We start from the raw sequence: 15,760 nt of genomic DNA on the forward strand, positions 1-15,760 counted from the left end.
TCGGGATTGGATTGTGGTAATTGTGAGCGGGGTAATAAAGGTACCGGTACGATAGTATCATAATACTATCATAATACCGGTAATAAGGCACCTGTACAGTACTCGAGCACAGTACTTACTAACCCTAGCCCTCCCATGCACTCTTTTCAGGGTTCACGAAGATCAGGATCAGCGGGACGCACGAGTTGAGTTGGTTCTACCGTATTTCAACATACAAGTACAACATAAAGGAGATAATTTATACAGCGACAAAGAGGAGGAGGAAGTCCCTTGGAATGGCACGTTGTGACACCCCAGCTCCTCAACGTACGATACAGACGCCGCGCATGCCCCAATTCGTATTCGGCCCCTGTGATGTGATCACACACTCTCACTCGTCTACGGAAAGAAGGAGGAAAAAGAAAAAGTATTGGTATTGGTATCATTCTAAGTCCCCTCCCTTAAGCAGCCTTGAGCTTAGCAGCAGCCCTCCTATTGGCAAGGGTGGTGGCGGTGAATGCGTAAAGTGCATCCTTGAACGCGAACAGGAACGCCGCGGTGAGAACACTCTGGACGAGCTTCGGCCCAATACCACCGTAAAGACCGGTCCAACCCTCCTCGTTGACGATATTTCGAAGCGACTCAAACACGGAGTGCTTCTTCTCGCCCTTATCTGCCACATGCATTCTAGACTTAACGGTGACTATCCCATCGTTAGTGCCCAGCCCATCACATCTTTACGGGCTATGGGACTTACTGTAAGGGTAGGTCAAGGCGGTAGCAACCAATTTCCCCAACGCGCCCAAGAAGAAAGCATCCTGAGGTGTAACAGATCGCTTCTTACGTCTCTCGAGCATATTCTTCAATTGCTCGAAAATAGTGTATTGCAGGATGGGATTGACGACCAACACCAACGCGGGAATTACCCCCGCAAAGAACTGACCAACCCCTCCTTCACGGAAAAGTTGACGGATAGTGGAGATAGTGGAGGGGGCTTTGGCAGGTGCTTGACCGGTGGGGTCTTGGAGGGTAGGTAGACTGCTAGACGAGGAGGACGGGGCGGCGGCGCGCTTACGAGCAGTCATACGGGTATTCACTACCCAGATGGGGTTTGTGATCAAGACCGTTGCGGAACCTAGACTTTGTTAATTTATCGGCGGAGGTAACCGGTAACGAAGGGGTGGTACCCGCAAGCGCTCCAGCAGCCATCGACTCCAAAGTCGTGAGCTTAGCTCTAGACCTTCCGGCCTTGAGAGCAGCTTTTTCGAAGGCGGTCCTACTCCATTCGTACCCTGCGCCGTAAAATTAGTGGAAATTTCGGGTGAGTGGTTGTGCGGCGAGACAAACAGTAATAGTAGACAAAGTTCGTAACACTGATCCCAAAAACGGCACTATCAAGACCAGCGTATAGACCTGAAATTCCCTCGCGTTGGATAATGCGACGGGTAGCGTCTAGGACGGTAGAGTGTGCGCGTTTAGACTCAACTTGTGAGCGGGTCGAGAGCGTGATTAATGGGTAAGTCAAAACCATGGACAGAACTCCACCGCCTACATCGAGTCGTATTAGTCGTTTGCTGCGCCGCGAAAACGACAACCCTTACCAGCGCCAGCAATGGCATGAAGAACCTATAGAAACATTAGAGTCTGTTGTTTCACGTGGGGCAAGTGGGGGGGGATCGTACATTATCGCTCTGAGCAGAAGACATTTCTTCTATATTCTGCGTAGTAAGTTGTCTGTTTTGAAAGGTTTGAGAGACACAATAGAACTTGGGAGAAGGGATTTGAAATAAAAGCAGGAACAACGGGCACAAAGATAAGCGGGAGAACATGTGGTGATGGGGGGCCGGAGAACGTGATTATGGGCCCGCGGGTGAGAGCTTCACTTCTGACACCGGGAAACAGCCGAGGTATCATAGTGGGGAATCTTTAGGTTGCCCACCGTGTTGGCTGCTGCCCGGGTCTGGCGAATTTTTGATCTTATCGGTTTAATATCGATACGATTAGATCGATTAGCTTTAGACAACTCAAGATATCATAATATATCAGATCTGAATAAATCACGTGGCTCTAAGCCTCAGGTTCCAACTAGGGCAAGTGAGACAAAAATGAGTGAGCCCTTATGATGCTGTTACTAAGAAAGCCACAACAACATTCACCAGCCTAGTCCAGCAGAACGATATGCAATGCAAAACGAGCGGCTAAACAGGGGCTTTGGAAAACACCCCTTCTATTTTTTCCTTACTCATTCAAAAATCCAACCTGAACTCCTCACACCTGTCCTCTCTGCAGCCGGCCTGATATTTCATTTCTTCATACTCGAGCACTTCCTCACCTTGTCACCCTTATCCTGCATTGCATAGGCCGTTCGATTTTCCAGCTCTAGCTATGGCGCCGCCGACACCCGCGTACGCAAAGTCGATCATCAAAATCCTCTTCATCTCATTAATATTCGATTTGGTAGGCCCACTTCCCCCCTGTGTCATGCTGGACTTGTTTATCGATAGGAACCTTCTATACTGACATGTTTAGCTTTCGTTTACTTTAATTTTACCTTTATTCCCCAGACTGCTCGCCTTCTACCGTGCGCAGCCTGATAATGTAGTTCTCGAGTCTATTTTCGCGACCCTAAATACTTTCAAAGCTTCATTCCACCGGCCAATCTCCTCCCGTTTTGATGTAGTCCTGCTTGGTGGGGCTCTCGGGTCTTTATTTTCATTTCTTCAGGCAATCTCTAGTCCATTCTTGGGTGCTCTCAGCGACCGCTATGGGTAAACTGCTCCATCCTGGCCTCAATACCGTTTGCGGTGTGTATAATGCTAATGTTTACATACTTAATCGCAGGCGCCGAACAGCTCTATTGTATTCCATGATTGGAAACATAGTCTCCGTTCTACTTTGGGTCGTCGCAACTGATTTCCCGACATTCCTGGCTTCTCGTGTAGTTGGTGGTCTATCGGAGGGAAATGTACAGCTAGCTATTGCTATTGCCACTGACGTCTCCACCCCAGAAACTCGTGGTGCAACTCTGGCGTTGGTGGGTGCTGCATTTTCAATTGCCTTTACCTTTGGGCCTTTGTTGGGAGCGTTCCTTGCCTCCAAGACAATCTCATTGGAGAACCCTTTCGCAGCCGCAGCTGTGTTCTCGTTGGTACTTTTGGTAGTAGAGACGGCGTTTTTGTACTGGAAGCTACCGGAGACCCGCCCTCTGAATGAAGAGCCCAGCAAGGTTGAGCAACCAGAGCGGGAGAACAAGTCTGGAAAGGGGACTGGGGATAAAAAGAAGTCAGAAGGATCACCAGAGGGGTCGAGCATCTTTCTCTTGAACCTTACACACTTCTTGTTTCTCCTTATATTCTCCGGAATGGAGTTCTCCCTACCATTCATGACCTTTGACTTGTTCAATTACACCTCCGCGGATTCTGGCAAGCTTCTCGGATTTGTCGGCCTTCTGGCCTCAGCTCTCCAGGGCTCATTTGTTAGGAAATACCCACCAATTTTAGTTGTAAAGACCGGGCTAGCGAGTGCTGGTATCAGCTTCTTCCTTCTCAGTAGAGTCAACACCCAATCACAGCTATACGTTGCCGCAGCATTCCTCGCGGTAACGAGTGCCTGTGTAGTGACTAGCCTCACCGCATTAGTCAGTTTCAAAACGGGTGAGAAGGATAGAGGACGGGCACTTGGTAGTTTTAGATCTGCTGGTAAGTTTGTTTTGTTTCTCCTTCTCTTCGCCCAGCTCCTTCTCGACGGAATAGCGCTAATCAACATAAAACCAATTGATAGGTCAGATTGGAAGAGCTACTGGTCCGATCTTGTTTTGTAAGTCTACCCCGCGTTGAAGATGTTATTGGCACGTCGTTTTGATGACTGATACCGATGTTATGCAGGCACCCTGTACTGGTGGGCCGGAAGGCAGACAGCATATCTGGTTGGGGGGACGGGAATGGTAGGAGTCGCAGCCTTAGTCTTCACCGGCATCGTTTCGTAGGTGAAGCGGTGGACTTTGAGCGAGAGGTGGAACAGCATACTGCATACTGCAAAAGGGGGGGATGTGGAGGAAGGAGGCAAACCAGAGAGGAGATGACGACGACAAATCTCTTGACACCACCACTAGGGCCCTCAGTCACAGAGAAGGGTCTGCATATCTGGACAGACCTCCGTGCCGTCCTCATACTAGTACTTGTATATATCAAGATACCATCCTGCACCGTAGCATATCGTACTTGTACTCGCACACAACTCCCGAGCCATAATTTGGCGGGTAATAATAATAATCTTATTCTCGTATTGATATCTCGCCATGGGCATTGGCACCGGCATACTGAAGCATTCTCAAGGCAAAAAGTACAAACAAACTCCATAACCATAGGCCTAGCAGGTGGACCGACAGTACTTGTACGGGTAGAAGTTTCAAAATCCCGGCCATAAGGTCAGTTCCTTTGGACGCGAGCATTCCCCCTCCCCACCCCAACATGAAAGGGGGACGGGGGGAAGGAAGGAAAGGAACCTTCCGAATTCTGAACCATCAATCAAAGAGAGAAGAGAAAGGGAACATTGTTACAGCATCGATTTCGAAAGGGTCGTCAGTGCTAGAATTTCTCAAAGCCTTTTTTTCCTTTTTTCTTCCCCTTTCATGCGATTTCCCGTAGCCCACTTTCCTTCTTTCAGCCACGAACCCTGCCTCTCTCACAGTGGGAGAACTAATCCGGACCCCTATCGTGGTGTCGGGATTTTTTTTTTTTTTTTGAGCAAGTTAGAGAACAGACAAACCGACGACCTTCTTCTCAATAATATTATGATGATAACAATAATATGATATAATATAATAGGAGAAGGGAACGGAATGAATCGAAACAAACCAGAGTTGGCTTGGGATGCCGGATTGGGTACTTGTAGCCAACCATGCAAGTAATCCGGATCCACGATACGGAGACAGCCACGGGTACGAATCGGATTAGCGTGAGGGAAGAGACGCAATATACTCGAGTAAAGAACGGCACAGAAAGGAAGGAAGGGAGGGAGGGAAGAAGGAATGAGAGGAGGGAGAACTCGTATCTTCATGCACTCATTCCCCAGCTCTGCCCTTTCTCAGCCCAGGGAGCAAGCGAACGGGCGGTAGAGATAGCACTCTTCCGGCCCCCAGGAATCGGGAAATGACAACTGCTTCAAACAAATTGAGCCCCCCTCTCCTGCCAATCTTTCCTATCGGCCAGAGTACCGTTCGAGTACGTATTCTCCCTGCTGCACTTGTGCTCGAGTACTCGTACTGGCACAGTCAGTATCGTGCTGGGGGCAAAGTACGAGTACTCGGGAGGTGCGGTAGGGGGGAGATTTAGGTGGCCTCGTAAGCAGTCGTTGGACTGCACTCGTAATGCTATCCTGTTGTTTCTTATTTATTCATTCATTATACAAGTACTAGTACAGAGCACAGTACGGTACTTCTACCATACTATGCAAGTATGGTACCCGGACATTACCATATCTTCCGCTCTTTGTTGTCGTTGCTGCTGTCGTGGCCGTGGCCATGGTGGTACAAAGCGAATTTCGGGTCAGGGTGGCAGGATCGTTGGACGGAGTTTTGGGGCGGGGATGGAGAGTGGGAGGTGTCATACCGGGTTATGGATTGGATTGTTAAATTTTGTTCCCGCCCTTTTGGATTGAGTTAAGGTGGAGGGGGTGGATAAAGCTTTCCAATAATGATGATGATGGATCTTAGTGGGAAGGGAGGAAAGTGAAGAGGCAATGGGTCCAAGAATGTTCGATGTGATACGGGATGAAGGGTGGGTGAGTGGGATGGGATGCGGGGATTTGGTGGCAGGTCGCCGCTAGTACAGTACGCTCTAGCACAGCAGTCGTTCGATATGTCTACGTTATTATTCAGCAACCTCGTGATGCACACGGCCACTGTGAAAGCGGGTCTGGCTGGAGAAGGGGGATTCGGAAGCATGGTGTTGAGAAGGGGGGGGGCGTTCTTGTCACTCACTACGAGTACTCGAGTACTGGCGCTCTCGAGTGCTCAAGTGCCGGCACGGGTATACCTGTAATACCCTAGGCTGGATCAGGATTGTCAGGTACGAGCACAGGATGATTGGTGCAAGTACGAGTTCAGTACCTGGTGCACTTCCTTATAGGGGTAGCACAAGTTACAGGATCTGACAGCCAAGCCTGGCCAATCTCGAGTATCGCGCCACCAGGATCAGGGCCTAGGATCCAGTCGAGCAGCACTGAGTGAGTAGCAAGGGCACTTTTGAGTTTCTACAAGAATGTGAAAATATGAATGCATGATGTTTAGATGGGGGGCAAAAGGAGCCGGTTCACACTTCTTTGTCTCTTTGGCTGTTCTCAGATTCAAGATTGTTTGGCTCACCTGTACGTGTACAGTACAGTACTAGTACTCTTATTCCACTCGGAAGGTACAGTACTCGAGTAGTGCCGGTAGTTGATTCTACGAGTAGCTTTCAAAATAGAATACTCGAGTGCTACCACTGTACTAGTACTTGTATTGTACCAGTACTCGTACTGTAGTCGGCTAATAACTTTAGAGGACCTTTTCTGGCGCCTTTTCGCGCGCTGCCATCGCTAGCAAATTTGGCACGAGTTGGATACACAAGACACACATTTAATAGGATACACAAGACATACATTTACGGTAATAGCACAGCTACCCTTCAAAATAGTGCACATTAGTCACTTCCACAAGTGCTTGTACTGTACGAGTACAGTACTCGTTCTGGTACTGTATTGTGCGGGCGGTACCGTGCTCTTGAAATGTCTTCCCTCCTTTATCTAATCGCTGTTTCGTGACAAGCATTGGGGGAAACGCTCGGGCTCACACACACCAATCGAACAATGCAGGTTGAGTCCATGAGGGCGGTTCTACACTCCTGGATCCCTGAAATGGAAAACCCCTTCAAACAACACTTTACTGTAGCCACCATTCCCTTCTCTCTCTCTCTCACCTCCCTTTCCCACCCAGCGTGGAAAGGGAACCCGCCCGTGGGCGAGGAAGTCTGCTCTTTCGAGGGTAGTGGTCCCAGTCAAACCCAGTCTCCACTGTTGGACAGCAAAAAGAACAAATTATGGTAACCCCGTGCCCAATCTTCCACGCTCTGGCCCGGCCGGTCCGGCAATCCACCCTGTCCTACCAGTTTATAACCCTCATCATGACATGGGGAGTCTCACCAACCGCCTGAATTCTATATATCGCATCCACCACCCCCCCTCTCCTTCCGAACACTTCCTTTCTATTCACCGCGGCAAACGTTGAACTCGTTTTTGTCCTACTATTCTCGTGACCTCGAACGCGATCACTCTTTAAGTTGCTTCAAGGTTACCAGTCGGTCTTTACCCGTACACTTTACACTCTCCAGTCTATTTTTTCCCTCAAACTTTCTTTTTCTTATACACCACATTTCCCTTTCAACAAAACCAACAGCTTTTTTCAAGGGCTGAATATTGGGTTTCAAGTCGAGCATTCTCCTACGACCTCTTATAAAGGCTGAGCTTTTATCGCCAACAGTTTCAATAATAAGAGGATACCGATTTTACTATTTACGACTGCTTGCCGTCAATCCCAACTTTGTCAGGAGCAACCTCACGACAAACCTTCCACTTTATATATATATATATATATATATATACCTTTTCAAGGCTGTGCCTAATAATCTCAAAATGCGTGTTGCTTATACCACAATTATTTCCGCTGCTTTCGCAGCTAGTGCAATTGCATTCCCGTTCCGTGGCGGCAACCAGAAAAGGGATGAAGCTGTTGAGGTTGTCACCGAATGTACTACCGTTCTGTATGCTCACACCCGATAGTTCCTTTCTTTCCCGTCAATCATGGGATATCAATGACTGACTTGAGATCAATTGGATATAGTACGACACAATATGTGACCGCAGGGCCCTCACCATCACCGACACCTGTTGACCCTGTCCAAGTAAATGGCAACAACGCGCCAGGCCCAGCGCACGAATACACCAAATACTACACCTTTACCAAGTCCCGCCGTCCCCGTCCCGCCTCCCCGAGCTCAGTGCCGGAGACGACGCCACCATCACCACCGGTCGTCACTTCTCCCACTCCCACTCCCACTTCCATTCCATCAACCACGTTGGAAGCTGTAGTCGTCACCACCCCACCAGCAAAGCCAACTACTTCATCTGCTGCTCCTGCGCCAACTGCTCCTTCTGCCCTGGCCTCAGGCTCCTTCGAAGACGAGTGCCTATCAGCGCACAATAGCAAGCGAGCCCTCCATGGTGTCCCAGCGCTAGTCTATGACTCGACCCTGGCTGATTTCGCTTCGGGCGTTTCTGGCACCTGCCAGTTCAAGCACTCTGGTGGTCCCTATGGCGAGAACCTCGCTGCTGGGTACACCAGTCCCGCAGCTGCTATTCAGGCGTGGTACGATGAGCAGAGCCAGTACAATTATTCCGCTGGTCAATTCAGCGTATGTGTCCCACCCCACATTTTATGATATAATGAGAGATGCTAACGATGGATGTATATATAGTCCGCAACCGGTCACTTCACGCAGATGGTCTGGAAGAACGCCAAGAAGATGGGCTGTGGTATCAAGGAATGCAATGGAGCCAATGGGACACCCGGTAAATTCCTCACTTGCAACTACGATACCGGAAACGTTATCGGACAGTTTGTGGAGAATGTTCCGCCTCCCTCTTAGGTCGCGACGTTGACGTGGTTGGCCAGTTCCCGCTAGTAGGGGATGGAGTTTGGGTGGTTTTCTCTTTTCTCTTTCTTTCTCCAATTGGCCCGGGCCAAAACTACCCTTTGATAGTGCACTGGCAGGGAGAAAGAGCAAAAGGACGAGGCGGAGACCCCTGCCCGTCAAAAGAGGGCTTTCTGAGAAATTCCTTTATACATATATATCAATTCTTGTATATCTTAAATATATCATAATCCCATTTGCTTTGCTTGGACGGGCTGGGAACATCGTATTGAAAAACATTCCCCGTATTGTACCGTACTCGAATAATAGAAGTATAGATAAATAGATGGGGTAGTGGTGGAAAAGGGGACACTTGACCATTTCTTTTCTAATTTTTTATAGCCGTGTTAGTGGACGGAAATTGCATGCCTGGTCTGTCGAGCATCATTATACCCCCAGTCCACCAAGTGAATGACCGAGTGATCTGGAACAACCTCAAATTCAACAGATTCAACAAATTCGAAATTCAGCTTCACAACAACCTTAACCACCACCCACCGGAGGTCACCACCTCGTAACCCCCATTTCACCCATTCTGCAACACTTGACAGAATTGGCAGCAGCAGGCAATTACGAGTAACACACAAACAGTCCGCCGATATTATATTATCCCGTCCTGTCACTGTACGAGTACTCGTGTAGGGGGATTTATAGCTGGTGAGCGGTGGTTGATTTCAAGGTCCCTTCTTTCTTTCTTTCTTCCTTCACTGACTTTCAGCACGGCAGTTGCCCCATTACTTGTATCACCTTTTTCCTGCCCGGGAATTTATTTCACGCTCTCTCTCTCTCTCTCGCTTCTTATTTCGACGTATGATGGTATTCACCGTATAATAACAAAAGAAAAAAGAAAGAAAGAAAAAAATGATCTGCGGGTGGCTCTCGCCGGATGCTAAGTAAGTGGGTCATATGAAAGATTGGAGGGTGATATATGCGCGGTGCTATATACTTGATACAATGCCCCCTGCCCTGCCTTGCCCTGCTGTGCAGGGTTACTTACAGTACTGCGCTGTATGCATAACTGTCCTTAATATCCTGGGCTGATAATTATCATGATATATAATACTCCAACCGTGCCTGAAAAATAGGGGTGTTATTGTACTGTACTTGTATTATCGCTTGGATATTATAGCTTGCTCCCTTGCTTACTTTTTCTTTTCCCACGCGTTTTCTTTTCTCACTAACTACTTTGGAACTGTACTGTACTGTACTGTACTCGTGCGGTACTGCGCAAAGGTATAGCAACAAAAAGTTATGATATTTCAGAGTATTATACCTCAATTACCACCACCACCATTTTTCCTCCTTCCTCCCATAACCTTTCTTCACGTGTGTATGTCTTAGGGCCCATATGAAAATTCACTTGACCCATCTTACTGTGTTCTCTTTGTCGGAAATACTTGTATCGTACTCACTTCCCCCCCCCCCTTTTTTTTTTTTACCTCAGCGAGCTGAGGCATTGTGTACGAGAACATATAATTTAACGAATTCTGCTTAACCCCCCCCCCCCACACACACACATAACTGTTGCTGTGGGGTGGTGGGAATGGAGTTGGACATGGATTCTCACTCGCTCGATTTTCTTATCGATCGAGTGCGGGGTGGTACGAGTACCTGAGCACCTGTGATGGGCATTTGTGGTGGATGGATAAATTAACTTGGGTGGGATAGAGTCTCCGCATATTGTCGGATTAGAGTTATTGGTCTAGGTAGGACTAACCGACCCTGATATCTCTCCACTCGCTTAGAGTTTTTTTTTAAAAAAAAGTTTCGGTTTTTAGGTTTTTGGTTTCCGGGCTTGGGTGCGGTGGTGCGAGGTGAGGGGATCCGGGGAATGGGCCGGTATGATATGATACAAAGTATGATACCGATGCTATACATGAAGCTCAAGTCCCTTATCAGTGGGTTACCCGTACTTGTGCTCGTGTATTGTGTGTACTGTACTGTACTCGAGTACCGGTATGCCATTTTAGAGTTTCTCGACCACGCACTCCTGGTTCTTGGTATTGTGTTGGATGGGAACGTGAGGGTTACCATAACTGGACGGGTACAATTTCTCATACTTGGGCGGCTTCAAGGTTATCGGGTCGGTGAGTAGCTTTTATTTGGTGAATGATTACTGGTATTATTTGGACGCAGTACAATAGCATAGCTGTGCGATATAATACAGTGACACTATTAGCCACCCCCCCCCTTCTCGACTGCTCCTACCCTCCCATAACGATGTCTCGCTCTTCCTCGTGTCAGTCAGATTTTTCTCTTCCTCACAAACGCCATTGAAATTATAATAAAAGGAATCTTTCATATCTAAAAGTCTCTCAATATCATCATCGTTCTATCCAGTCTCATCAATTGACCCAGGAGCTTCTCCTCCCTCGATAACCAAATCTCTAATTCGCGCTTCTCCGACGTGGTAAGGTATTCCTCCACGTTCGCCTGCACATCAGAACGTTCCCATTTCTCCAGCAGTGAAGCGCGCTTGGCTCGTTCGACGTTTGTGCGCTGGATGGCTCTCGACATGGCCTTGTAAGTGTCTGTGACAAGAGATTGGATCGCGCGGTCTGGATCATGGAACCAGAGGAAGTATGTCCGTGATATCTGGGGGATGCTTGTTTTGGGAACTTCCTGGAGGTGGAGGTAGCCGCTTTCTTGAAGCCCTGTGAGGATTGAGCGGATTTCTTTTTGCTTGAGGAGTGCGATACTAGCAATCTAGGAGTGACCCATGAGCGCTAGAAACAAGTTGCCATTTTCGAGGAATGGGATGAGACGAACCTGTTTCTCCTCTAATTTCCCTTTATCCTTGATGATTCGGAGCAATCTCAAGCCCATTTCCCCAAATGTCTCTTCTACCACTTTCTCCAGTTCGATATGCCTCATGAGCTTACCCAACTCCTTGTAATTGATGCTCCATTCACCCAAACCGCGGTTACTTTCTAATCGGACAAACTTCCAAGAGTCTTCTGCGAGAAGTTGCATGTGCTGCTTTAGTAATTCCATGCGAATTTTTTTTTTTCGATTCTCGGCGTCAATTCCCTCCTCGTCATCGTCGTAAAGTTCCTCTGTGTCTGAAATATCATCATCGTCGTCATCCTCACTACTACTTTGTCGACGTTTGCCCTTCCCATTGACCCTTTTCCCGTAGCCATTGGGGCAGGGCTTGTCTTCATCCTCATCATCCGAGTAGCCTCGTTTCCTCGTTTTCTTTTTGGGTAGCCGGGGGGCAGTTACAATCGAATTTTCCAAGTCGATATCTTTGCTAAACGTTTTTGATAACTCAAGAACACTTAGCTTGATTCCTACCAAGATATTAGAACCAAGTCTTTAAGTCGTAACTCTCATAGACATGGATGTTTATAACTTACCTTTTTTAGTATCGTCCTCTTCATCGCCACCGGGATATGGCTCATGGCATCGAAGGTATTTCTCTTCGAGCCGTTTTAGAAGCTCGGCGTACACCTGAGAGCTGACCTTTCCGTGTCGACTTTCAGCCAAAGAAACTAGTTCGGCATTTCGGAACAGAACTAAGAACTTTTCGTGATTTATTCGAAGAACAATGTTTTCCTATTGGGCCCAAAGAAAGCAAATTAGTATTTATGTTCTGAGTTCATATCCTGACCGGGTCCACGAACATTGATTTCCCATTCCTCTTCTTCTTGCTCAATCAAGTCATAGATTGAAACCTTTTGACGTTTTTTCGACCTCGGTTTTGATGTAGGAGTAGCTTTTCTTTTCATACCGGCGTGTTGTGAAGTATCGCCGTCCGCTAGTTCCTTCACTTTAATTTTCATTTGTCTGTCTACTTCCTTCCCCAACTTATTCTCGGAGAGATGAGACTTCCTCAACTGAGATGTCAATTGTGCTCGCAAGGTGTTCCGGGTATCTGTTTGAATGTGCATGTGATGCTCCTGGACCTGCACCAGAAACCGTTCCTTCATCATGTCCGCCATGACTGATTTCAAGATTTCTACTGAAGTGATAGATGAGTCATCTTCTATCGTCGGTGCGTTCGGTTTGCCATTCACCGTTGCTTTGGACTTTTTGGTAGATGTCCCATAGGCAGCAAGGAAATCACTGACGCGAGCATGGCCCAATTGAAGCAGGTTGCTGACAATCAGTGCGCCCTATGATGAAGAGAATATTCGTCAGTCTTGGATAGTGCATTAGAGTGGTATGATAAATACATTGCTACCGAACCGTTCTTCAACAGCCCGAATGATCCTACCAGCGCGGAGGAGCTCATAAACCTGTGTCCATTCACACTCGTAATACACCACCTCCTGCCCAGTTTCGAGATGGGCAAAATGGACGACTAGATGCTGCTGAATGAGGACCGCTAGGGTTTGCTTGACTATCTTCTCTGGAAGTTTGAGTTGGCGAACTAGTTGAGTAACAGAAAGTCGACCCAACTCGAGAAGAACAGACACCACCCGCTGTCAGAGCAACGGTTAGTTAGTCAATCGTGGGGCCCGGAGTACTGTGAATGAGATGTTAAGGATATTACAAACCGAAGAGACCTCGCCGTAGATATCTCTGACCAAAAGGACGCAGAGCTCTGCTGCATTCTACAAGAATTAAGAGTCAGCGGACGGGAAGAGGCTCTGATGAGGAGAATCGGGGATGGAATAGTCACCTGCGACATGACATCAGTTGTTGAAAGGGAGCTGAAGAATGGAGGGGGTTAATGATGCTATGGAGTGTGAAATAGGCCGATATAGTGAGGAGTCATAGAGGAGAGGGGTCGGTGAGCATAGAATTTGTTTTTCTGAGTATAGGTAGTGGGAGAGGGCAACTTTTTTCCTTCCCATAACATACAGTTTTTGCTAAACGCGAATTTTCGAGAAGTGCAAGGGCGGCTCCGCAAGACAGCCGCCGTTATGCCAAGTCTTCCTGGGACGTGCCGAACACTACGCCTGGACAAAGGATTCTACTTACCCCCCCCCACTTCGGGGAAAATCTTCAATTCAGTGGCTCTCATTCGTCCCGTTTCCTTCTCGTGATTCAGATCTCTCTCGAGTTTCTTAACTTCATCCCTTCCACCCCAACGGTGCCTGCCCGCCTTCCACCATCCGATTTCCTTCACCGAGCATTAAGAAACTCCTCTCACCCTCCCCGTATTCTTCGACAAATGCTTGCCCGCAGCACCCTCTCCCGGGGTCCATCCCAATTGCTTGCGAGAGCCGCTCCTTCTCACCGTGGCTTGGCCGCCACTGCCGCTTCCAATCCCTTCCACTACAGGGTCGGCAAATCAGCGGGTATCACGGTTGCGTCAAGAGATGATGGTGGCCCAACCACTACTTTAGCTGTGGTTTCGAGAGGTGGAAGCCGATATGAGACCTCTCCCGGATTGGCCCACGGATTAGAAAAATTCGCATTCAAGGTACAATGATCCAAGCCGTTTGATCTTGATAGCCAACACAGCCGTAGCTTATATGTACTCGTACTCGAATTTATGAAACTGACTCTTCAAAATAAATTAACAGAACTCAAGGCGATCCGCCCTTCGTCTTCAGAGGGAAACCGAATTACTCGGTGGTTCGCTTGGTTCTACGCTTTCCCGAGAAAATATTGTTCTCCGTGCGAAATTTCTCCGGGAAGATCTTCCATACTTTGTCGAGGCACTTGCTGATGTTCTCATCCATACCAAATACAATCGTACGCCGCCCTACTTTATGCAATTTGTTGTTTCCAATTCGCACCTGATTATCAATTTATTATGCATATGTTCTGACTGTCGGATCAACAGCCTACGAGTTTAACGAACAAGTCGCCTCCACTTTGAACTTCGAGGTCGAGAAACTCCACCATACCCCAGCAGCTCTCGCTCTTGAGGCGGCGCACAGCGTCGCATTTCACAAGGGACTTGGCTCTAGCCGCTTAGCACTGACCAATAAATACCTCACCAGCAAGAGCATTACCGAGTACTCTAAAGAGGTGTATAACAAGGGCAATATCGCAGTTGTTGCCTCCGGTGCTCCTCAACTGGATCTTGAGAGGTGGACAGCCGAGTTCTTCAAGGAACTCCCCTCTGGAACTGGACCAGTCATGGCTCCCGCTAAATACTACGGAGGTGAGAACCGCCTATTCTCGCCACACGGCAATGCCATAGTCATTGCCTTCCCTGGTAGTTCCAGCCCTCCATCTTTCAAAGCAGAGTATACTGTTCTGGCATACCTACTCGGTGGAGAGGCCTCTACCAAATGGAACGCCGGAATGTCACTCTTGTCCCAAGCAATTTCTGAGACCCCTCACACCACTGCCGTCGCCAAGCACGTTGCATACACTGACACCGGTCTCCTGTACATCACCATCGAGGGCTCTGGATCTGCAGTGACTCAGGCCGGGGGTAATGTTGTGAGCGCTATCAAGAGTCTGGGAGAGGCCAAGCCCGAGGATGTCAAGAGGGCCATTGCCCTCGCGAAGTTCGACGTCCTTGCCGCCGCAGAAGACAGGAGTGCTGGTCTAGAAGCCGTTGGACAGGCTGTCATTGCTAGGGGAGAGGCACCGCAGGTTGAGGGTGTTGTCAAGGCTCTCGATGGTGTTACTGTTGAGGCAGTCAAGGCTGTATGTCCTCCGCGATTTGTTACCCCTTTTATATCCTTGTTGCTAACTAACTAACTTTGATGCTTGCACAGGTTGGTAAGAAGCTCCTCGATTCAAAGGCCACATTCGTCGCTGTTGGCGACACATATCTCCTGCCGTACGCTGGGGACCTGGGACTGAAGATCTGAGTACCAACTAGCAATTAAAGCAATGGCCCAGTATCCTACCAGAAAACAAAAAAAAATCAAACAATCAATCAAAAAAAAAACCCCAGGTTTTTTCCTATGGTATTTCCATTTCAACATAGCACGCGCCTTATGACGTCATATGGTCATGACTGAAGAGGTACGAATTAGCAGAGGGCTGGGTTATAGAGTAGGGTAGAAATACGGTGGGCCAAAAAGGGGATTGGCGGAAGGGATTGGGCGGGATCCGTCCGTGTGTTCAAAATCAGAACAAAAACAAACAAATATTTGTATCAAAGTGTTTCCTTGCTTTATATCTTTGGTGGGATGTGG

General features: G+C 48.1%; 5 protein-coding genes; 3 read left to right on the forward strand and 2 right to left on the reverse strand.

Annotated features, from left to right (window-relative positions):
* GSTUM_00005276001 (uncharacterized protein) lies at nt 1–1,869 on the reverse strand. XM_002837378.2 is given in 10 exon segments: nt 1–682; nt 737–848; nt 895–931; nt 950–973; nt 992–1,000; nt 1,027–1,114; nt 1,167–1,271; nt 1,327–1,527; nt 1,581–1,605; nt 1,662–1,869. The coding sequence occupies 10 exon segments, from the start codon at nt 1,683–1,685 to the stop codon at nt 441–443; spliced, it is 867 nt and encodes a 288-aa protein (XP_002837424.1). The 5' UTR covers nt 1,686–1,869; the 3' UTR covers nt 1–440.
* A 401-nt stretch (nt 1,870–2,270) lies between these two features.
* Nucleotides 2,271–4,238, forward strand: GSTUM_00005277001 (uncharacterized protein). XM_002837379.2 has 6 exons: nt 2,271–2,436; nt 2,509–2,747; nt 2,821–3,205; nt 3,242–3,677; nt 3,760–3,795; nt 3,864–4,238. The coding sequence occupies exons 1-6, from the start codon at nt 2,365–2,367 to the stop codon at nt 3,962–3,964; spliced, it is 1,269 nt and encodes a 422-aa protein (XP_002837425.1). The 5' UTR covers nt 2,271–2,364; the 3' UTR covers nt 3,965–4,238.
* Nucleotides 4,239–7,202: 2,964 nt separating this feature from the next.
* GSTUM_00005278001 (uncharacterized protein) lies at nt 7,203–8,992 on the forward strand. XM_002837380.2 has 3 exons: nt 7,203–7,775; nt 7,856–8,426; nt 8,490–8,992. Exons 1-3 carry the CDS (start codon nt 7,648–7,650, stop codon nt 8,658–8,660), a joined length of 870 nt encoding a protein of 289 aa, XP_002837426.1. The 5' UTR covers nt 7,203–7,647; the 3' UTR covers nt 8,661–8,992.
* Nucleotides 8,993–10,801: 1,809 nt separating this feature from the next.
* On the reverse strand, nt 10,802–13,522 carry GSTUM_00005279001 (uncharacterized protein). XM_002837381.2 has 7 exons: nt 13,333–13,522; nt 13,208–13,264; nt 12,884–13,132; nt 12,332–12,823; nt 12,065–12,263; nt 11,475–11,998; nt 10,802–11,411 (listed from the first exon to the last, which is right to left on the reverse strand). Exons 1-7 carry the CDS (start codon nt 13,339–13,341, stop codon nt 11,010–11,012), a joined length of 1,932 nt encoding a protein of 643 aa, XP_002837427.1. The 5' UTR covers nt 13,342–13,522; the 3' UTR covers nt 10,802–11,009.
* A 1-nt stretch (nt 13,523) lies between these two features.
* On the forward strand, nt 13,524–15,575 carry GSTUM_00005280001 (uncharacterized protein). XM_002837382.2 has 4 exons: nt 13,524–14,079; nt 14,183–14,354; nt 14,446–15,263; nt 15,335–15,575. Exons 1-4 carry the CDS (start codon nt 13,828–13,830, stop codon nt 15,428–15,430), a joined length of 1,338 nt encoding a protein of 445 aa, XP_002837428.1. The 5' UTR covers nt 13,524–13,827; the 3' UTR covers nt 15,431–15,575.
* The last annotated feature ends 185 nt before the right edge of the window (nt 15,576–15,760 follow it).

The sequence above is a fragment of the Tuber melanosporum genome (assembly GCF_000151645.1).
Source record: "Tuber melanosporum whole genome shotgun sequence assembly, scaffold_19, strain Mel28".
NCBI lineage: Eukaryota > Fungi > Ascomycota > Pezizomycetes > Pezizales > Tuberaceae > Tuber > Tuber melanosporum.